Source organism: Phragmites australis, chromosome 2 (genome assembly GCF_958298935.1).
Source record: "Phragmites australis chromosome 2, lpPhrAust1.1, whole genome shotgun sequence".
In the NCBI taxonomy this organism is placed as follows: domain Eukaryota; kingdom Viridiplantae; phylum Streptophyta; class Magnoliopsida; order Poales; family Poaceae; genus Phragmites; species Phragmites australis.
In genome coordinates this window covers 46,052,460-46,075,234 of record NC_084922.1, presented here as the reverse complement: position 1 = coordinate 46,075,234, position 22,775 = coordinate 46,052,460, and the positions used below count along the sequence as shown (strand labels likewise).

The 22,775-nt window shown below is 47.8% G+C and overlaps 1 protein-coding gene across 2 annotated transcripts; it reads left to right on the top strand.

Moving 5' to 3' along the window:
• Nucleotides 1-1,162: 1,162 nt before the first annotated feature.
• LOC133909263 (probable ion channel POLLUX) lies at nucleotides 1,163-20,003 on the top strand. Of its 2 annotated transcripts, XM_062351611.1 has the most exons (13): nucleotides 1,163-1,825; nucleotides 1,910-1,978; nucleotides 2,060-2,677; nucleotides 3,043-3,225; nucleotides 3,332-3,391; nucleotides 3,480-3,683; nucleotides 17,890-18,138; nucleotides 18,256-18,354; nucleotides 18,434-18,628; nucleotides 18,968-19,060; nucleotides 19,147-19,410; nucleotides 19,500-19,710; nucleotides 19,924-20,003. In XM_062351611.1, the coding sequence occupies exons 1-13, from the start codon at nucleotides 1,232-1,234 to the stop codon at nucleotides 19,929-19,931; spliced, it is 2,847 nt and encodes a 948-aa protein (XP_062207595.1). In that variant the 5' UTR covers nucleotides 1,163-1,231; the 3' UTR covers nucleotides 19,932-20,003. The 2 variants fall into 2 exon arrangements, with proteins under 2 accessions (XP_062207595.1, XP_062207594.1); XM_062351610.1 differs by lacking the exon at nucleotides 19,924-20,003 and having other exon boundaries at nucleotides 19,500-19,842.
• The last annotated feature ends 2,772 nt before the right edge of the window (nucleotides 20,004-22,775 follow it).

Sequence of the window (22,775 nt, the reverse complement as noted above, 5' to 3'; positions counted from 1 at the left end):
TACCATTAAACCATCTCGCTGCATTAAATACTACGGGACATGTCACTGCAACTCTACATCGCCCCACGACCATGTCTTATAGTAAGCAAGCGTCTGAGAAAGAAAATACTTAAGTGAAAAATATTAAATGAGACTTGCCTAGTTAGGTGAGGACTTGCTCTACGGCCAGCAATGGCTACTCGCAGGATCTTACTTTGCGACTAGGGGTTTGATCGCACGAACCTCGTCCTAGTCACACGAAACAGTTATGATCTTAACAATACCCACTGCCAGCTGACACTTGACGATATGGAACTTACCTCGTAGGATAGGTTCTTACTTATTATACCGACATATTATCTATTTAACCTAGCTTAGCTTCGTTGACATGATTTTTCAGACCTATATGCATTGGTTTGGTGAAAACTAAGTACATACTACAATGGTCACGAATTTCCCCCCTGATTAGATGTGGCTGGCTTGCTACTCAAATTTCTTTGTTGCCTCGTCACACGAGCTGTCGCAAAAGGTCAAAAAGTTCCTTACAATAAGCAAAGATGGAGAGATCTCCCCTGACCCCGAGCATCAACAATCAACGATGGCATGAGCAGCTGAGCACATGGCCGGCGCCCATCACCTCCTGCCGCGACGCATAAACTTGTCGCCTAGTTGAAAGCAGCTTTAGCGCTAAAAACACACTTTACCTAGTGTGACAGTATCCTATAGCCGCATTACCGCGGGCGGCGCGGATCCGATTCCTTCATCTACGGTTCCATCGAGAGTTAGTTATAGGACAGCGACCATGTCACATGTATTTCTTTCCCACCTCAGGCCCCAGCCGAGGCTGTAGAGATAAACCTGTAGGGCCACGGGTGTTCGCTACGGCACGCGGCACAGGCGATCACGCGATCGGCGGCCTTTGCGGCCGCTCACGCGCGCCGCACGTGACTCCGTGCGATCGCCGCCGCCGTTGCCTCCGTTTCCCGCTTGCTTTTGCCGCGGCAGTTACATGTACCTCCATTTGCTAAGGGCCAAATCGCTCGCTCTGTGCAGTGGACGAAGATGACAGGTGGGGCCGCAACGAGGGTGGGGCCGCGAGTCAGGGTGATTGGTGGGGTGGGGTTAGTGGCGAGGATAAGTAATCACATGGTTAATGGGGCATTTGGCAGTGGTTTATTATTTCCCCGGGCGAGCACCGGAGGGGAGGCGGGGAGAGGGGTAGGGGACTTGGAGGAGCTTGAGCTCGCTACTAATGGCGGAGAGCGACGGCGGCGAGGCGAGCCCTGGCCCTGGTTCCCGGGCCGGCGGTGGGGCGAGCCCCGACCCGCGCCCGCCGCGGCCGCAGCTGACCAAGTCACGCACAATCTCCGGCTCCGCCGCGGCGTCCTTCGCGGCCGCCGACAGAGGAGGAGGAGGAGGCGGCGGTGGTGGAAGGGACAGCATCCTCGTCCGCCGCTCCTCCACGGCGCCCCTCCCTCCTCCTGCGGCGGCTGCGGGGGCGGCCCCGGCGCCGCGCCGGCTCACCGTGGCCGTGGACGACCCCTCTTACGCGGCGCCCAACGGCGGCGTGCTGGACCGCGACTGGTGCTACCCGTCGTTCCTCGGACCGCACGCCTCGCGGCCGCGGCCGCCGCGGCAGCAGCAGCAGACCCCGACGAGTGCCGACCGCCGGAACAGTACTAACCCCACCGTGCCGCCGAGGGTGGCGGTCTCGCAGAGGGAGGAGGAGAAGATCCTTGCGTCCGTGGTGAAGCGTCCGCCGCTGCTCGAGGAGCGGAGGCCGCTGCCGCCTCCACCTCCGCTGCCGCGCGCTCCGCGATTTGATCTCTCTCCGTACCTCCCACTCGTAAGTCAAGCTAAGTTGTACAACGTCAGCTTTATGTGTAACAACTGATATGCTATTTCGGTCCATTTCCCATGAGTATTACAGCTGCTGGTCGTAACCGTCACAAGCTCTGCCCTGGCTATTTGGCAGTGGATAGAAGTTATGGCACTTCAGGTTATCTCCTTGATCCGTGAAAATTGTGTCGTGCTAATTGGTTTAAATCAGAATTCAGTTTACAACTCTATCTTTTCGCAGGAGAAGATCAGATCATGCAGTGATGATAATCCTGTGGACAGTGTGGGAACTGCAAAGATGTCTTGGATTGACAGGGACCATGGCTCTGCTGTTATCAATTCTGGGAACTGGAATCTAGCTCCTTCTAGCACAATTCTTGCTTTTGCAGTACCATTGTTCCTGTTTAAATATGTTGATCAGCTCCGACGGAGACAAGCAAATTCTATGAGGGTGAGAAGTAGCGAGGAAGAAGTGCCTCTCAAGAAGAGGATTGCTTATATGGTTGATGTGTTCTTCTCAGGGCACCCGTATGCGAAGCTTCTTGCCCTCCTGTTAGCCACCATAATTCTCATTGCTTCAGGTGGGATTGCACTGTATGCTGTTAGTGGCAGTGGATTCCTGGAGGCTCTTTGGCTTTCTTGGACTTTTGTGGCAGATTCGGGAAACCATGCCGACCAGGTTGGCCTGGGACCGAGGATTGTGTCCGTATCAATTAGCTCTGGGGGCATGCTGGTGTTTGCCACAATGCTTGGGCTCGTTTCAGATGCGATATCAGAGAAGGTGGATTCTTGGCGTAAGGGGAAAAGTGAGGTGATAGAGATCAACCATATACTAATCCTCGGATGGAGTGACAAACTGGTAAAATTCCGAGGAAAACTGCTTTAGTATGTAAAAATGTTTGATATAATTAGTTAACGCAGTAAACACCAGATTCTAGTTGCTGCAAGGTTAATATATTACTCCATCCAATCATAAATAACAAGATTCGCACAAACTTTTGAAATTTTGACTATCAATACCTTTTAAAATATTTAGTTTATAAACATGAAAAAACATGTGTAGATTTGACTTGAAAAATATTTTCACAATCTCATACACTTATTGGATTTATAAATATATTCTAGTAGAAAATAATGGTCAAAGGTACACATTGGAGATTGTATCATGTCCAAAACATGATTATTGACTAATTTGGCTTATGGTATTTGCGCTGTGTGGACCAGGGCTCTCTTCTGAAGCAGCTAGCTATAGCAAATAAGAGTATTGGTGGTGGTGTAGTTGTTGTTCTGGCAGAAAGAGACAAGGAAGAGATGGAGATGGACATAGCAAAGCTAGAATTTGATTTTATGGGAACATCTGTAATATGTAGGAGCGGCAGCCCTCTAATTCTAGCAGATTTGAAGAAGGTAGCAGTACAAGAAATTATTCTCTTCTTGTTGTCCTTGCTCCTTGCACAGCACTCCTTTTGATGATTTCATCTCTTATAGCAGACCTCAAATGTTCTTTTCACAGGTTTCTGTTTCTAAAGCACGTGCTATTATTGTTTTAGCATCTGATGAAAATGCAGACCAAGTTAGTAATTTCCTTCTACATATATTTAATATTTTAAGAGCTAAGATACCATATAATTGCATATGCTCACATTCTTTGTCTTCCATAGAGTGATGCACGAGCTTTGCGAGTGGTGCTGAGTCTGACTGGAGTCAAAGAGGGTCTAAGGGGCCATGTTGTTGTAGAGATGAGTGATCTTGACAATGAACCTTTAGTAAAACTGGTCGGAGGTGAACTAATCGAAACAGTTGTTGCCCATGATGTGATTGGACGTTTGATGATACAGTGCGCACTCCAACCTGGCCTGGCACAGGTACATTTCATTGTTATTCTGCTTGTACGGTGAACAATAAGTACCCCTATCATTTTCCTTGGATCGTGATATTTTGGGATTTCTGTATGGTATCAAATTTTTCTCTGCACAGATTTACATGTATCAAAATTCCAAACTCGTAACATGAAACAATACGCGACAAATGCATGCATGCATTTGAATTATTGGCATTACCTAGATGCTAGAGGCATTGTTAGTCGCTGAATTCTTACTCTTGGTAGTAGCTGAATTCTTACTCTCATCGAGAGAGGATGACACTAGGAGTTGGGGCAATTTTTCTGGTTTATTTCTCACACAAATGCCATGCCAACCTGAGGGGTTGGGGATACATATTTATAGGCTGCTAGCCAGCCAAGCATATGCTAAGATGCTGTCCTAGATGCTGTCCTAGCTGTCCTAGATGCTAAGATGCTGTCCTAGATGCTGTAGCCCTATAAATGACCACAAAGACCAGCCAAGGACCATCTGAAGCAGCCCCACAAAGACTATATGCAGCACAGAGACTTATCCCATCATTCTCCCCCTAAGTCTTGTGCGTCGTCTTGTGGGAAAGTTGAACCATCCCGGTCCTGGAGCAGAGCTCAAGGAACTTGATCCTCCCAAGAGGCTTGGTAAGCAGGTCCGCGAGCTGGTCCTTGGTGTTGATGTAGCTCGCCTTGATGCTCCCTTCCTCCAAACAGCCTCGGATGAAGTGGTACCTCACCCGGATGTGCTTACTCCGTTCATGAAAAACGGGGTTCTTTGTCAGGGCCAGAGCGGACTTGCTGTCCATCCTGAGCTCCACCGCTCTAGTGTCTCTGCCGAGGAGATCACCAAGCAGTCGAGCGAGCCAGAGCGCCTGAGTTGAAGCGGTGGAGGCCGCTATGTACTCGGCCTCGCAGCTGGACAGGGCCACCACCTGCTGCTTGACCGACTGCCAGCTAACGAGGCACTTGCTGAGGAGGAAGAGGATCCCGCTCGTGCTCTTGCTGGTGTCGATGTCGCCGGCGTGGTCACTGTCGCTGTACCCGACGAAGTGTGCCGCCCCAGGGCACCTAGGGTAGTAGAGGCCGTGGTCGAGAGTCCTCGCAACGTAGCGGATGATTCTCTTCACAGCCTGCTGGTGCTCCGTCGTCGGTCGCTGCATGAACCGACTGACGTAGCCGACGGAGAATGCCAAGTCCGGCCGTGTGTGGGCGAGGTAGCGAAGGCTCCCCACAAGACGCCGGTACTGCGTAGCGTCCACCTCCTCCGTCGTGCTGTCGCGGCTCAGCTTCAGCCTCTCCTCCATCGGAGTGAGAGCTGGGTTGCAGTCGGTGAGCCCAGCTAGCTCAACGACGCGCTTGGCGTAGGCGGTCTGTCGAAGCGTGATCCCGGAGTCATCCTGGTGCACCTCGATTCACAGGTAGAAGGAGAGAGGCCCCAGGTCACTCATCTGGAAAGTGGCCTTCATCTCTTCCTTGAATGCCGCCACCTCCGCATCCTTGGTGCCGGTGATCACCAAGTCGTCGACGTAGACACCCACCAGCAGAGCATTTCCTCCACTGCCCCGTCGGTAGATGGCCGCCTCGTGCGAGCTTTGCTCGAAACCCATCCCCTTTAGCGTGGAATCCAACTTGGCATTCCACGCCCTCGGCGCCTGCCGCAAGCCGTAGAGGGCCTTGCGCAGGCGGAGCACCTTGCCCTCCTTGCCGGGGATCGCAAATCCCGGCGGCTGGTGCACGTAGACCTCCTCCTTCAAGTCGCCGTTAAGGAACGCCGACTTGACGTCCATGTGATGAACACGCCAGCCCTCCTGGGCAGCTAGCGCAAGGAGGAGTCGCACGGACTCCATCCGTGCCACGGGAGCGAAGGCGTCGTCGAAGTCGACCCCCTCCTGTTGCACGAAGTCTCGTGCCACCAAGCGAGCCTTGTGCTTGACGATGGCGCCGGCTTCATCCCTCTTCAGCTTGTACACACACTTAAGGGTGATCGCGCGGTGACCACGAGGAAGGTCAGCAAGCTCTCAGGTGCGGTTCTTCTCAACCGCATCCATCTCCAACTGCATCGCGGCGCGCCATGCCGCGAGTCTCTCGGCCTCTGCAAACGACCGAGGCTCGCCGTTGTCACACGTAAGGTGCAACTGCGCCTCCAGGTCGTGAGGCACCAGTCCCGGCACCGGCTGGTCGCCGAGAAGGTTCTCTATCGTACGGTACCGCAACGGCTCGCCGTCGTGGTACGCGTCGATGCACTCCTCGTCGTGAGAGAGCGGAGTAGCGAGCTCAACCGGGCTGTGCTCGACACGAGCTGGTGTTGGAGTAGACGTGCCCGGAGAGGTGCCTGTCGGTGCTGGTGCCAGCTGTGGTGGAGCCAGCGAAGAACTCATCGCAGCCGAGGTACGTTGGAGCAGAGCCGTCGTCCACCGCCTTGTCCCACGCCCATCCTCGCCCTTCGTTGAACACAACGTCGCGCGCCGTGCGCACACGCTGTGTCTTCGGGTTGAGGATGCGATAGGCCTTCGAGCCCTCCGCGTAGCCGATGAACACTCCCGGAGTGCTCCTGTCGTCGAGCTTGCTGATGTGGCCAAGCTCCTTGGCGAACGCGAGGCAGCCGAAGACTCGCAAGTGGGAGACCGCCGGCTTGCGCCCATGCCAAGCCTCGTACGGCGTCCTGCCGTCGAGCGCCTTGGTAGGCGAGCGGTTGAGGATGTAGACGGCCGACACCACCGCCTCTCCCCAGAAAACAGCCGGCATCCCCCTCTGTTTGAGAAGGGCCCGAGCCATCCCCACAACCGTCTGGTTGCGTCGCTCGACGACGCCGTTCTGCTGCGGGCTGTACGGCGCGGAGTAGTGGCGCTGAATGCCCTTATCAGCGCAGTACGACGCGAATTCAGCCGCCGTGAATTCGCCGCCGTTGTCGGTGCGCAGCATGCGCAGCTTGCGGCCGCACTCCGCCTTTGCAGCAGCCTGCGCACGCCTGATGGCGTTCGCAGCCTCTCCCTTGCTGCCGAGGACCATCACCCACATGTAGCGGGAGAGGTTGTCGACGAGCAGCAGGAAGTAGCGTCGTCCTCCCGGTGTGGCCGGTGTCACCGGACCACACAAGTCCCCGTGCACAAGCTCGAGCCTCTCCTTGGCTCGAAAGCTCGCCCGCTGGGGAAAGGGGAGTCGCCTCTGCTTCGTCAATACGCAGACGTCGCAGAGCTGCTCCACATGGTCGAGGCACGGCAGGCCTCGCACCATCTCCGTGGCACTGAGCCGCTTCAGGGCCTCGAAGTGAAGGTGCCCGAAGCGCTCGTGCCACTGCCACGCCTCGTCATCCCGACGAGTAGCGAGACAGAGGGGTTGTGCCACCTGCACGTTAAGGACGTAGAGTCGATTTGCGCTTCTGGTTACCTTGGCAAGAAAGCGACGACGGCGATCCCAAATCCTCATGACTCCATCCTTAACCACCACGCGCGAACCGTTCTCATCCAGCTGTCCCAAGCTGATGATAGAGTTCCTCAACGCGGGGATGTAGTAGACTCCGGTGAGCAGCCTGTGCTCACCAGACACGACGGTGAAGATGACCGAGCCGACGCCCTTGATCTCCACGCCGGAGGCATCCCCAAACTTGACGGAGCCTCGGACGCTAGAGTCAAGCTCGGTGAAGAACTCCCGTCGACCGGTCATGTGATGGGTGGCGCCGGTGTCGAGGCACCACCCGTCAGTCTTGTCGTTGCCGGAGCCGTCGCCGAGGAGGGCGTGTGCTTTTGGCTCGTCAAGGTGGAGGAGAGCCGCTGCGGCCGGTGCCGCTGGAGGTAGCTCGATGCTTGCATGTGCCATGAACAGAGCCGGCTCCTCCTCCTCCGCCTGTGCGACATGGGCCTGACCGCGTTGTGGCTGTCGACAGTCCTTGGCCCAATGGCCAAGCTGGCCGCAGTTGCGGCAGGTGTCGTCTCGTGCTGGCTTGTACTTGCCAGCGGCGCCGCCCTGGGCGCCTCCGCGGGCATCACCCTCGGCACGTCCTCGCGCCCCGGCCTGGGCGTCTCTGCGCGCCTTGCGCGGCTTGCCACGCTTGCGGCCGCCTGTCGCGGAAGAAGGCTCCCCCTTCTTCCAGTCACCTTGGCAGGCAGCCCACTGCTCCCAAGTGAGAAGGAGCTTCCCGCCAGTGGTGATGGGCCCCGAGAGAGACTGTGGCTCATCGCTGTCGACGACCTTGAGTCGACCTATCGCCTCCTCGATCGACATCGTGGAGAGATCCAGCAGGGACTCGATCGAGCGAGCCATCTGCTTGTACTTCTCGGGGACGCAACGGAAGAGCTTTTCGACAGCTCTCTCCTCGCCGTAGGTGTCATCGCCGAACTGCACCATCTTCTGCAACAGAGTGTTGAGACGGAGAGCAAAGTCATCAACGTCCTCACCTGGCTTGAAGGCCAGGTTCTCCCACTCCTTGCGAAGTGCCTGCAGTGTGGACTTGCGGGCGCGGTCGTTGCCGATGCGTGCCGCAGCGATGGCGTCCCAAGCCTCCTTGGCAGTCCGCTTATTGGTAAGCGAGAACTGCATCTCGGACGGGACTGCAGCGATGAGGGCATCCAGCGCCCGTTGATCCTGGTCGTAGTCGACGTCGTCGTACCGGACTGCCTCCCACATGTTCCGCACCTGGAGCTTTACCCTCATCACCGCAGCCCACTCGACATAGTTGGTCTTAGTGAGGGTAGGCCACCTACCGCCGAGGCCGACGTCCCTGACAACAGCCTGGAGCCCGTGGTAACCACGGTACCGATCCGGGGAGAGAGAGCCACGCTGCCAGTGAAGGCCGCGCTCTCCATCGGCCCGTCTGCCACCGTTGCCGTGCTCGCCCCCTCCAGGAGCGCCACCGTCGTGCGCGCCTCCTCCAGGAGCGCCGCCGGCGCGTCCGCGTCTGTCTGGGCTGCCGCCGCGCTCGTGGGCGTGCGCGGCTGCCCACTGCGCCGCCCGCGCTCGCGCTGCCTCCCTCCCCAGCAACTCGAGGTCCGCGTCGGCGCTGTCGTCAGCAGAAACGGAGCTGCTGATGCTGCCGCGCAGAGCCTCGACCTCTGCTGCCGCTGCACGCGCTGCATCCGCCGCCGCCGCTGCTTCCGCCTCCGCTCTGACTGCTGCCAGCTCCGCCGCTGCCAGCCTCGACGCCCTTGCCGCCGCCGCAGCGGTCTCTGCCGCCGCTCGCTCGCGTTCCTCTGCCGCGGCAAGTTCGGCCTCCTGCCGACGCCGCGTGCTCGAGGCGACCGAGCGCTGAGACTGCCCTGCGGACATGACGCGCTACCCGGGGGCTGCTGCGTGGGGAGAGGGCTGCTTCAGACGAGCTGCTGCTCGTCTGCGCAGAGGGAGAGAAGTGAGCAGGAGCGGCCGGAGCTGCTGCTGCTCCCAGCTGGGGCTGTTGCGCGGCTGGGAAAGGAGGTGAGCAGGAGATGCTCAGGCTACAGGATACTACGGCTCTGATACCACTTGTTAGTCGCTGAATTCTTACTCTTGGTAGTAGCTGAATTCTTACTCTCATCGAGAGAGGATGACACTAGAAGTTGGGGCAATTTTTCTGGTTTATTTCTCACACAAATGCCATGCCAACCTGAGGGGTTGGGGATACATATTTATAGGCTGCTAGCCAGCCAAGCATATACTAAGATGCTGTCCTAGATGCTGTCCTAGCTGTCCTAGATGCTAAGATGCTGTCCTAGATGCTGTCCTAGATGCTAAGATGCTGTCCTAGATGCTGTAGCCCTAGAAAGGATCACAAAGATCAGCCAAGGACCATCTGAAGCAGCCCCACAAAGACCATATGCAGCACAGAGACTTATCCCATCAGGCATTACACCTGTTAGCCTTTTGACATTTTTTCTCATTCTGTGAAGCTTGCTAGTTGTTAGTACATTATGCACATAATTAGCGCATAAACATGAACCTAGTCTAGGAATAGAACACCTAATCTACTTAGTGAAAGAGTGAGATTGACCTGTGCTCGGCAATGCCATGATATGGTCGTTGTAGACCCGTGCTTGCGAGATGCAGGCGTGATGTCAATGTAGATGCTCGGTGTCGTCAGGGTGATCACTGGCACAGATGACCGGCGGTGGACTATGGCCTTCAACCCACTGCGTTGCTCCCTTGATCGGTAGGTTAGTGGGGTAGCATTCCCAGTCGATTCACTCACCTCTGTGAGAAGCCGGGACCCCTTCTTATAGCGCTCGTGGGTTGGGACCAAGCCTCGATCGGTGTTGATCAGCGCCTCTCGATCATGGTGCGTGCGTAAGTGGGTAGTTAGTCCTCCTGTAGACTCGGTCATTTTGACCGGCTGAGATCACCGAACCAACATTCTCTCACATGATCGAATGGCTGAAATCAAAAGTTTCACACTCAACAGAACAACACGCCAAGATACAATGTTACAACAGTTAATAGGACATCACCGAAACCTCCACATCTATGGTGTACTACTCTATCTCGATAGGAGAGTCACTTATACTTATTTGACAGATGACTTATACACTCGTTCTTTTGTGCAATTTGTTTTCATTTGTCATCATGTGCACATTGAAAATGTCAAAACAAAATTTACAGTTTCCAGAATTGAAGTTTGAGATCTCAATTTGTTCCAGAAGTATAGACTGTCAATTAGTATTATGCTGGCACTAATTTTGAGGCAAACCTTTAACATGAAATCATTAAGCTAAACATAATGCATAACACTTATATGTTGAACATAATACTTAACTCTTATAGGTTGAATACCAATAATTTGATTCTGAGTCCATCTTTCACAATGTCATGTGTTTGACAGTGTCGCTTGACAAGTTATTACTTGAAACAAAATTGCACTCTAATATAATAAGTTCCGAGATAGAATCTTAAGCCAAAAGAAATTTCTTCCTTATTCTTAAACCACCACAACCTAATGTGGATTTCTTATTATCCAATAGTTTTATAACATGCCACAAGTTAGCTTGCATCATTAATGATGCGTTAAGAGATTGGTTCTAGCCATTCCACAAAATGACTCCTTATGCAAGGATGAAGATTTGACTTGATGTGGATTTCTTAATGTCAACATATCTTGCATAATTGGGGTCTGAATAAGGTATGCCTTTATGGTTATGCGACTTCTCATATGTGAGCATGTAATCATTAGCACTCTGCGTATAACACAGATGTCACATCCGGTTTTAAGACCAAACTGAATGTAGACTATATATATGTCAGGATTAAGTTACATACACGTAGTGATGTTATAAGTGAGTAGCAGACACAATATCTATTATTACAACGTTACTTTATTACATCAATGACCCAAGAGTCTAAAAGAAGATTACAAAGCAGTGAAAATAAACTTAGCACAGCGCCCAACTCCACATGCAATCGATCGAAAAGTCGTCTACCTAGAATTCAGCTCCATCTTCTAGGAAGTCCTCGCAGTCTTCGTCTTCTGAGCAGCAACAAGATTATGAGAGAAAGACCAAGCGTGAGTATATGTAATACTCAGCAAGTGTGGAAAAATATGACATGAGGGTCAAAAGTCAAGATAAGCTTAACTCAGGGGTTTATTTGCATAAATACTATTTTAGTAGTAAAACAGTTATAAAAGCAATCTATTTTCTATGTGAATGATTCTTTAAGACCTGAGCCAAGGTTCCAACCACTTTGCTCACCAACCGAGGTTCTAACCACCTCTAAACAAAACTAACTTGAATCACAGTTCCCACCACTGCGATCTACCAGATCCAACCCAAAACTAACCCGGGAACCACCCGACTAATCATGTGAGGAGTCTATGCCACTCATTACCATGAGCACGACTAACATATCAGTTTTCACTCTGCAGAGATCATACACTTTACCTACAAGACGTGTCCTCCTTTTTGCCCGTGTCGATCAAACACTGACACACTTCTGAGGTGTGCGGCCAGGATTCCTCTGCAAAGCCTTTCTAATGCCTCTCTCAGCACATGTCGATTCGTTGAGGTTTCATCGCCATATATAAGTGGAATACACCCTCCACCCCAGAAGTCCCCTCTTGCGCCTTACGGTTTCAGGAAGTACACCCTTCAATTCCCGTACCATCAAATGACATTCACAATGCCGAGAGGATAGCGAATTACTCGGCTAGGCCTGTCCCATATCAGGCTTGTGGTTGTACTGTTTTCGTAGGTGGTCGCTCCACGAATCAGTCCTTAATATGGTCGGGGCAAGACCGCCAGCATCCAACATAGGGAGATAACCAATATTCGATAAAGCCAACATTCTTGCCTGGAACACATCCACAGGCCAACTACCATGCCAACTTGTCCAGACCTTACTTTCCAAGTCTAAGCATTTACCAAAGTTCAACATTATTAACCAAAACCCATTTTTCCTATACTACCCATCAGTAAGCACAACTAAGCATTTTCTACACAGAAGATGACAACTAGACTACAACTACAAGGAAGCTTATGGAAAACTAGTAAACCATAACAATGGGATATCATGTTTGACGAGCATGCAATTTGTAAAACAAAACTTTATAAAACTAGGTGCAAAATGTTCGAGGACACTTACCTTTTCTGTTGAGTTGCTTGAAATCCCCGAAGTCTTGATCCTGTATGTTCTCGAACGCCTCCGGGACAAACTCCTCTATAAGCGAGCAAACAAGCAACACTAAGAACAAACATGAAACAAAACAAACACATAAAATAAACACTAGAACAAATTAGAACACGATTTTAGGAAGATTTAGGCGCAAGAATCTCCCAAATTGGAGCAACGAAGCGAAAACTACGGGTAAACGAATTTTAAACGGCTAAAAACGACAAAACTATTTTTTTGGAACTAAATCTAATTTTTAAAACGCCTAAAACATTTATTAAAATTTTTCCAAAATTATTCTATAGCATAAAACTTTAAATTTTTTTATAGAATTTATTTACATTTTTCTGGAAATAATTATGCATCAAAACAAATTAAAATAATTTATTAAACATTATCAGTATTAATATATGTTTTCTAAACCATTTTCCAAAATAAAAACATTTATTCTAACCTTAAAACTATTTTTCAGAAATAAAACAAAATTTAAAACCTATTAAAACATTTATATAAAGCATTTTCTATTTTTTGGATTTTTTCTAATAAAGAAAACCAATTTTTTGGAATATTCGGATAATCGGGAATTATTTTTCTAAAGGAAATCCGGATTATTGTGCAACGCTAATGTTAGCGGCTGACTAGGCATGCTGACTGGGTTCGCCGCGTTGGACGAAACGCACATGTGGCCGGTTGACGTGGCGACGCTGACAAGTATTATACATAATTGAATCCAGACCCTAGATCTCTAATCGGACGGCCAAGATCGCATACACAAACCGGTACACAAAACTTCTAATTCTAGCCCTACAAACACGATTGGATGGTGAAGGAGGGAGCTACCTTGGCTCTGGTGATCGGAAGTCGACGGCGGCGATTCGGGGCGACGGAGGACGCCCGTAGACACTCGGATTGTGCGTTGCGCGGCTCGAAACTTGACGACGAACGACGGAGCGCGACTAGAAGACGATGACGAACTCGCTTGAAGGGTCGCGGGACGTCGGGGAAGCTCGAGGAGGCTCGGCGACGGTGGCCTTCAACGGAGGAGGTTTGACGACAATGGAAGCTCGCTGGCGGTGATGAAACTCGACGGCGTTCGGTTGAGGACGACGAGATGCGGTCGATGAACACGGGCGCGCACTCGTACGGTGTCGGGGAAGCTTGGAGCGGCTCGACGACAGTGAGGTGGCTGGGCGAAGCTTTGGCGGCGGCACGAGAGCTCACGGGTGAGGGGAAAACCAAGGGAACTTGGAGGTTGTGTGCGGTGCGGTGCAAGGAGACTCGATCAAGGATGGGATTTGGATTTTATAGAGGAAGAAGGCGGGATTGAACTTGCCGGCGGGGATTAATGACAGTGGCGAGGAATTCGGCTTCGTTTCCTTTTCTCTTGCGCTATTTCTTCGTGATTTGATCCCGGTGTGATGGCCTTCTTCATTGCAGCGACGGTTACTAGAGGAAACGTGGCCTTCTTCATTCCTTTACTCGGACGGAATCGATAGGAATTGAATCGGGCGAGTGGCTGCTCTGTACATGGAAGGGAAGGATTCAGTGGGTCAGGAAGGAGATGACCAGCAGGACCCATAAGGCAGAGAGAGATCAGAGGGAGGAAGGAAAACGGGCGTGATAACTAAGCTGTCTTTAGTAGTTTTTCAATGGTCCAGTTCTAAATCAATATCTGCCAAGTATCCAGGTGACAAATATTAAATAAGGACGTATACAAACTTAAGTATACATAATATTCATGATAGCGGTAACGTAAGAAAAAACTTTTATCACCCTCAATAATCGGTGTAAACTCTATTAATATTGGACCTACCTTGGTGAATATTAATAGTCAAAACATGAGACATCACCAAAATAATTTTAATACCCAACGGAGAGGTTAAACTTACTTCCATTTGTTTTAAGGTTAAAACTTAAGGTATCTTTACGTGAGACTCACATTATTCATAAATTCCAGAATCAACTGGAGAAAAACCTTTAGAGACGAAGGATTGTTAATCGATCGGAGTTCAGTATTGGAACATAAGCTCGGTTGTTCTCAAGTATAGTTTTCCTCGTCTTAGAGCTCCCATTGAAATCAACAATTCTACTAACTCAGTGGTATGACTTAAACAAGTCTGGATAGAATCTTGTCAATCCTATGCACATAAGTATCTTAAGCTCGGCATTTTCCCAAAACATAATATGTTGATACTGATTTGCTGAGATACCGACTAAATGTATGCACAATCGTCTTTGATACTTCCATCCATAAAACTCCGTAAGGTATGCATAAGCGTACGAGTTCACCAGAGGTTGAGACAATAATGTCATTTTTCTTAAAGAAAATTTAGTCATAAAGTATGTCTCACATAATGAAGCATCTCCTTTCTTAATGAGATATTTCATTCTCCCCTCGAAATATGGCATAAGCATCAATGCCAAAATTTCTATGAACTCATAAATATTTCACTTTAAGTATGTCACACATAATGAAGCATCTCCTTTCTTAATGAGACGTTTCATTCTCCCTTCGAAATATGGCATAAACATCAATGCCAAAATTTCGATGAACTCATAAATATTTCACTTTAAGTATGTCTCACATAATGAAGCATCTCCTTTCTTAATGAGACGTTTTATTCTCCCTTCGAAATATGGCATAAACATCAATGCCAAAATTTCGATGAACTCATAAATATTTCACTTCAAGTGATGCCAATAGAGTTTGCAATTTACTTAATGCCCCTCCCCCCCCTAAAAAAATCATAAGAGTGTAACGAGAAATACAAGTAAAATACTTCTCATAATGGGGACATAAAATTACATTATTAGGATGGAGGGTGAAAGCATAAAACAGCTTCAACATCAGCCTTCTATCCATTCTCAAAGACTTCGCTTCATATTCCTGAGGTAATATTGGCAGCATAAACATAACCTTTTATCTTAGTGTTTAGCCAACTTTCTTTATGAATGCGTACATTTATGAGCACAATCATAGTTCACTTCTTATTATGCGTTGTTGATCATCGTAGAAAAGAATGGTGTAATGAAGTGAATCAGAAGGTCTTTAATAATTTTTCATGTCCTAGCTCATTAACCTTTGATCACTCTTACGATCAGTGTACTGGTAAGAACTTTTAAGGAGTTTTATAATGCTTTTTCATTATTATCAGATAATCATAATTTAACCAGATGATTGCTCCTTCAGACCCTAAATTTTATGATTATAAGGAACATTTGCTTAAATTGCTCTCACTAGTCATCAAAATATTGAATTTTCATCAATGTCCAAATTATTAGATACTTCTCTAATGGGAATCAATCATTATCATTATGTTTGTGTGCGTAATCAATATACGTAACCTCAAGAATAATATGCTAATAAATTACTCTATTCCTTATTAGAGTACTAGAAATTGCCGAAGAATTTGACTGAATTGATAATAGGGACGTATCACTAGTTATTATTTTAATATCCACAAAAACTGTGAATAATTATCTATCATGTAATTAATCCTACGCTAGTCAGATTAATAACATGCTAATGATAAACTTTTACAATTCCAATTCACTTCACCGTTTGGTAGAAACAAAGAACTTAAGATGAGGAAAGAATCAGCAGTCTAATTTCACATCATCTTTTGGTAGCAAACAAAGAATAACTGGATTCACTAATGGAGATGTCAAATGATCACAAACAACGTTAGACAGTATGTAACCATAAGCCATAAAATATAATTCTTAAATCAACATGAAATCTCTAACCAAAACTTCTCGTTTATGGAGATGACAAATGATCACAAACAATATTGGTCAGTATATAACCATAAGCCATACAACATAATTCTTAAATTATTATGAAATCTCTAACCAAAACTTTTTGTTGGTTCCATTTTGATTAGAGAAACTATGAGAATGACACATGATTATAATCAACGTGGACCAGAATGTAATCATGTGCCACAACATAATCCTCAAACATCATCATATCTCTAATTAAGACTTTTTTGGTTACATCTAAATCGGAGATAACTTAATTATTACATAGTCATGATCACGTAAATGCTTGAGACAAGAGGATTCAATAACTTATTTAATTTAAGAATTAATTAAATGATACACGACCATAATGATGTTGGTCAATATATAGCCACAAGCCATAAGATTTATAACCACATCAAGTCTCAAAGCAAAATACATCAATTAGAGGCAAGCTTAATTGTGTGATCAAAATTGATGTGCATTAAACATTACTTAATTGCGGAAGCGTAAACATTAAATAATATCATAATTAATGAGCAATAAATAAATGCTAAAATGAAAGCAAGGGAAAAACTTAATCTCATAATTTAGGGCAATATTAAAGCATAAGAAAATTCTTAATAACATAAAAGGAGTTAATTAAATATCTCAGGAGAATCATAATAATTGGTCCCATCTTAGCATATTCCTGAAATGCACTTAAACATTATTTCTGGCCCAACTGAGAAATATCCAAAAGGCCAACCTAAATCTTATATCCAAAATTGGGCCTATTAAATACGCACGACCTAGAGATATAAATATTTCATTAGTGGGCAATATAGTCTAATAATTTATGATTATAAACAACTCTGGTTGGAATACAACCATGAAAAATCAACATTAAGTATATTAATGCCCAAAACTTGGTTATAGTCCTAAATCAAAATTTCCCGTTGGTTCCATTTTGATTTGAGACAAACTTAATTGTAAGAGGCCATAAAATATCACTTAAAATAAAACTTAATCATTAACTAAAATTGTGCACTCCTTAATTACTATAAAATAATTGCATCATTTTGGGCAACTAATCACATGATCATGCCCTGCGCTCGGCCCAAAAAGAAACAGACGACTCAGACATAAAAGGAAAAAGAGTCAAAACTTAACTGAAAATGGACCTTTAACTGAAATTCCAGCCCAAAAGGAAACAACCTAAGAAAACTACCCAATAGGTCTTGCATTTGGTCTGGCCCAAGCTAACCTCCGCGCGCAGCCCAACTAATCCCACAGGCCCGTATCAACACGCAAGCGACATGAGCCATCGGATCTGATTGTGCAACTGGAAACGAGTTGCACATAATTAGCTCATAAACATGAACCTAGTCTAGGAATAGAACACCTAATCTACTTAGTGAAAGAGTGAGATTGACATGCGCTCGGCAATGCCATGATATGGCCGCTATAGACATGTGCCTACGGGATGCAGGCGTGATGTCGATGTAGATGCTCGGTGTCGCCAGGGTGATCGCCGGCACAGATGGCTGGCGGTGGACTATGGCCTTCAACCCATTGCGTCGCGCCCTTGATCGGTAGGTTAGTGGGGTAACCTTCCCAATCGATTCACTCACCTCCGAGAGAAGCCGGGACCCCTTCTTATAGCGCTCATGGGTTGGGACCAAGCCTCGGTCGGTGTTGATCAGCGCCTCCCGATCATGGCGTGTGTGTAAGTGGGTAGTTAGCCCTCCTGAAGACTCAGTCATTTTGACTGGTCGAGATTATCGAACCAACACTAGTTGCTAATGTTCCACTGTTCACCTGTTATGTCATTAAAGTTTGAACCTGCCAGAGTAAACTAGATTTTATTTGGTCCTGATTTTTTTTTTCAGGATGGACTACTGCTAATATTAACCTGTCAACCACTTTTGCAGATATGGGAAGATATATTGGGATTTGAAAATGCAGAGTTTTATATTAAACGATGGCCAGAATTGGATGGCATGCGATTTGGGGATGTCTTGATCTCATTTCCTGATGCGGTATCCTGTGGAGTCAAGGTTGCTTCAAAAGGCGGAAAGATCTTAATGAACCCGGATGATGACTATGTTTTAAGAGAAGGTGATGAGGTCCTTGTTATAGCAGAAGATGATGATACTTATGCTCCTGCCCCCCTACCAGAGGTGTATTTCATCACTTCTACTTAGGGTTCTATAATAGTTGCTTCTGTTATATCAACTGTCGTGCTAGTTGTTTCCTTTCACCTTGAGTTTTACTTCATTGATGTTATCTCTTTTCAGGTGAATAAGGGTTTTTTGCCTAACATACCGACCCCTCCTAAATATCCAGAGAAAATTTTGTTCTGTGGTTGGCGCCGTGATATCCATGATATGATAATGGTAATGGTACTAGAAATTTTTCCCGTATTGATGTCTGATAAGTCATATTTTAGTAATGAATGTTAGTGCTTTTATGTAGGTTCTGGAAGCATTTCTTGCTCCAGGTTCTGAATTATGGATGTTCAATGAGGTGCCAGAGAAGGAGAGGGAGATAAAGCTGACTGACGGTGGTTTGGATATTTGTGGATTAACAAACATTAAACTTGTACATAAAGAAGGGAATGCTGTCATCAGGCGGCACTTAGAAAGCTTGCCTCTGGAGACATTTGACTCGGTGAGTTTATTCAATAAAACAAATAGTTGATAAATTGCCAATGAGGGTCATAACAGATTTGAGCTATCAGTTATTACCATATTCTGCTCAGAGTTTCAGGTTTCCGTAATAATCTTGTGTTTGCGATTGTGCGAAATTGTCCCTTCAGTACGTATACTAAATTGCACTCACATCTTATGTTTAGAGTTGTCATCAGATAATTGAAACTAAAGTTTGGAGCCTATTAGTTGGTTTGTTTGCATAGAATTGACACAGTATCATGGTCATGTTAGTGTATACTTCTCCAATTGCCAGTTTACCTTCAAAGAAGTACCTCCATTGCTAACTTCGAAACCACAGATTTTAATTCTTGCAGATGAATCAGTGGAGGATTCCATTGTACATTCTGATTCACGTTCATTAGCTACACTTCTTCTAATTCGTGAAATTCAGGTGAGTATAAAGCGCCCTGATATTATGACAGACACACTGCATAAATAAATGATTTCTGCATCATTAATGTGTGCCTCCCTCTACAGTCTAAGCGTCTTCCATCCAAGGAGCTAAAATCACCTCTCCGTTACAACGGCTTCTGTCACAGCTCCTGGATTAGGGAAATGCAGCATGCATCTGACAAATCTATAATCATCAGCGAAATACTGGACTCCAGAACAAGAAACCTTGTATCTGTCTCCAAAATCAGTGATTACGTTCTATCTAATGAACTTGTAAGTATGGCACTAGCAATGGTAGCTGAAGACAAGCAAATAAATAGAGTTCTTGAAGAACTTTTTGCCGAGGAGGTACTTTCTGAAATGCAGCGTCCTTTGTTCGTTAACTACCCAGATTGCTGTGCCTTGCATCTGATCTTTTATCCTTTTGCATGTTACAGGGCAACGAGATGTGCATTCGATCTGCCGAATTTTACCTGTACGAGCAAGAGGAATTGAGTTTCTTCGATATAATGGTTAGAGCTCGTGAGAGAGATGAGATTGTGATTGGCTACCGCCTTGCTAACACTGACCAGGCAATCATTAACCCAGAACATAAGTCTGTGATTAGGAAGTGGTCACTAGATGATGTCTTCGTTGTCATCTCGAAAGGTGACTAATTTTCAAGGGCATCTCACTTTTTTTGTGTAAGTGTATATTCTAATGCTAATCCATGCTAATTGAAATGATAACTGGTCAAAGATACATAAAAGTACGATCCTGATCCAAACAATTAGCTCTGTACATGTTAATTTGTCATCTCGGTAATCCAATCGATCTCAACATAACTAATTCCATGTCCGCACCTGGATTGTTTTTTAGCATAATGTTAGGAAATAAGCTATCAGCAGAAGCAACGGATGTATCTATCGAGATGATGCACACGATCACAGATGACACCAGAGATACGATATTTGTTAACGAGGTTCAGTTGAATCCTACATCCCGGGGCATGACTACGGGCGTTCCTCACCAATTAGCAACCCCGGTCACTTCCCGGGGTTTCTGCAGACTCGCTGCCCCCTTGTGAACCTGTCGCTATGTCTTCGTTACAAATAACGGTCCTCCTCTCATATTTATGAGGAATCATGAAGACATGAGTCCAACTAGTATTCCACTAGAGTCTTACTAGGATTTCACCATATACCGCTAATACAACTCTAAGTTCTATACGTAACCAACTTCGTACAATTATTCAACACATATCCAACAAACTCCACCTTGGCGAATAATTTACCATCTTGAAGTCGTCATGCGTGAACCTCCATGCACACCGGATTTGACTTGTCGCCTTTGCCGCTCAACGAGAGCAGCCCAATGAGTTTTACTCAGACTCACTGTCTTTCAGAGACTCTGCTATCCTGCAACTTCATACTCCATGACTACACCTGCAACTGAGCACATTTCTCTTCTATAAACACATCCTTATTGAGCGAAATCAGATTCCTCTTTAACGTTGACATATTGCCTGACTCCCCAAAGCACATAACTCCATTATAAATCTTGATTTTGATAGTACCTTACTTCAACAGCACGGTAGCCCGCGTCGTCACATAAGTAGATACAACCAGAATCACCAGACTTTATGAAGAAAAAACCGCTCCATGTTGGACGTCACATGAAAAAACCAACTGAATTCGACATCCACGCTGCTGATTGACTGCTTCTTGATATTGAGAACTTCACTGTTGTTTTCCGAGCCATACATTGAAATTACCACAATAGCATTGCTCTTTCTGACGTCTTACATCATAGCCTCCTGTAGTCTCAGACCAACCAGATTACTCCAGTTGCAAGTAAAGACCTCCACAATCTCTACTTACTTCCAATTCAACCCTTGATGCATCTTCACGCTAATCGATCCACACTTCAGAAACCCGTATGTACATCTCGAATCAATCCGCGCTCTTGCCGATTTGGAAGCACGCAAGCCCTCTCCAATGACATCCTGCATCTTGAGCTTGCGCCACGTGTTGCCACGCCATAGAGAATAACCACTACCGACCCTCACACTCCTATGTCGTTGTTACCAGTCTCTTCATCTCTGCTACCCGCGGTATGACTGACTTGTTGCCACCAACCTGTCCACCCTGCACCACGGTATATTCACCCTCCAAGTGAACTATCCGTCAGCCTTCCCTGGACTGTTTGCTATATGCCCGCAAACTGTCCGGCCACCACTGTTGAACTCTTATAAGTCGTCATGCGTATCATGACTGAACACCGTCGACAGCCCAAGCTCATCACTGAGCACCGCAACACAGGCTTGAGGTCTGGCCAACCGATCGACTGCCTCTCCTCTTTCACCTGTTGCATAAAAAACATTAGCGTCTGTGACCTCCTGTCGCGCTCCAGCACCTGCTCATCTCGTGTCTGCGACCTCTTGTCGCACTCCAACATATGCACATTTCGTGCGCATCCGCACGACACACCTTGTCACCTGTACGCCAATCCATCCGACGTCTGATCGAGATTTCAATCTCCCCTCATCGAATATCAGACTATCTGCTCTCACCGCGAATTGTCTGTCCGGATCTGTCACTGAACCCGCTTGTCGTCGTCGTTTCCCTTGCACCTGTGCTGCCGTGATGCAAGCACCTGGTTGCCCGTCTGAACCGGCTTCAGAAAACCAGGCCCTCAAATAGCTATGCATCGAGAGACTTGCAACTCCGAGGCAAACACGTGCACCTCCAGTCTCCAGTCCATGTCCGACTCCACCCAAGTCCCAGTCCGACACAGCCACGTGCTCCGGTCGATAGCCAACTGTACGCTTCACTACGCGCAAGCCCAGAGCCACATCGTCCATGCACCAATGCCCTCCGCGACCACGGCTCGACCGAACCAATCTCCAGGTTACTCCGCAGTGCACCACGTGCCTTTCCTTTTCTTTTTTTCTTGTTTGTCAAGGAGCATTAATCCACCTGAGCATCCTGCCACCCTATCTGACTCCAAGTAAAAAAAAAAATTCTCTTGACGAGACATGTGCACGTGTCCAGCCAAGCGTCGGCTCTTCTCCATCTGTGCCTAGTCGCACGCCGTCCCCGGCGGAGCCTAGATGAATCCCCATGGCACCACTGCACCACCGTGCCTCTCTTGCGCACTGGCTCGCACACCTCGGCCTCGGCCTCCACGTGCTATAGCCCACTCTTGTCAGCCTGCCCCGTGAGCCGCGCCAAGCCAACCGGCTCCACCGGGCTCACTCATCCAGCGCTCGGCCACTTCGGCCACGCGCCCTTCCGCACGGGCCTTGCGTCCAGCCGCGAGTTGACCAGCCGATCGATAGTACCACTGCTTGGCGCTCGTAATCGACTCCACCGACGGACCGACCACGCCTGACCTCTCCTGGCCTACCAACGCGTCCGACTTGAACACATCGCAGCGTCATGCCCATGTGAAGAGATGAGTCCGGCTGGGACTTGTTCCCGCTCCTCGGCCCTTCGGCTCCATGTTCCCATCACCTTCTTCGTGTGTCCTGCAGTTGGCTCCTCCGCAACCACAACATCGCTTCCCTCGACGATGACTCCGTCCTCGACGCTGCACAATCCGTACGTCTGCCTCGACCCACCATAGTCGTTCGCGCACCACCTATGCGCACCGGCTGCTGCCATGCTCCACCTTGCGCCGTATCTGCCTCGCACGGTCCATGCGTTGCACGACGCCTTGCAGAAGCATAATTC

Coding starts and splice junctions, on each gene's coding strand:
- LOC133909263 (XM_062351611.1), top strand. CDS start 1,232: ATGGCGGAGAGCGACGGCGGCGAGGCGAGCCCTGGCCCTGGTTCCCGG. Junction 3,684..17,889: donor TCCAACCTGGCCTGGCACAG/GTACATTTCATT, acceptor CCACTTTTGCAG/ATATGGGAAGATATATTGGG. Junction 18,629..18,967: donor CTCTGGAGACATTTGACTCG/GTGAGTTTATTC, acceptor TCGAAACCACAG/ATTTTAATTCTTGCAGATGA.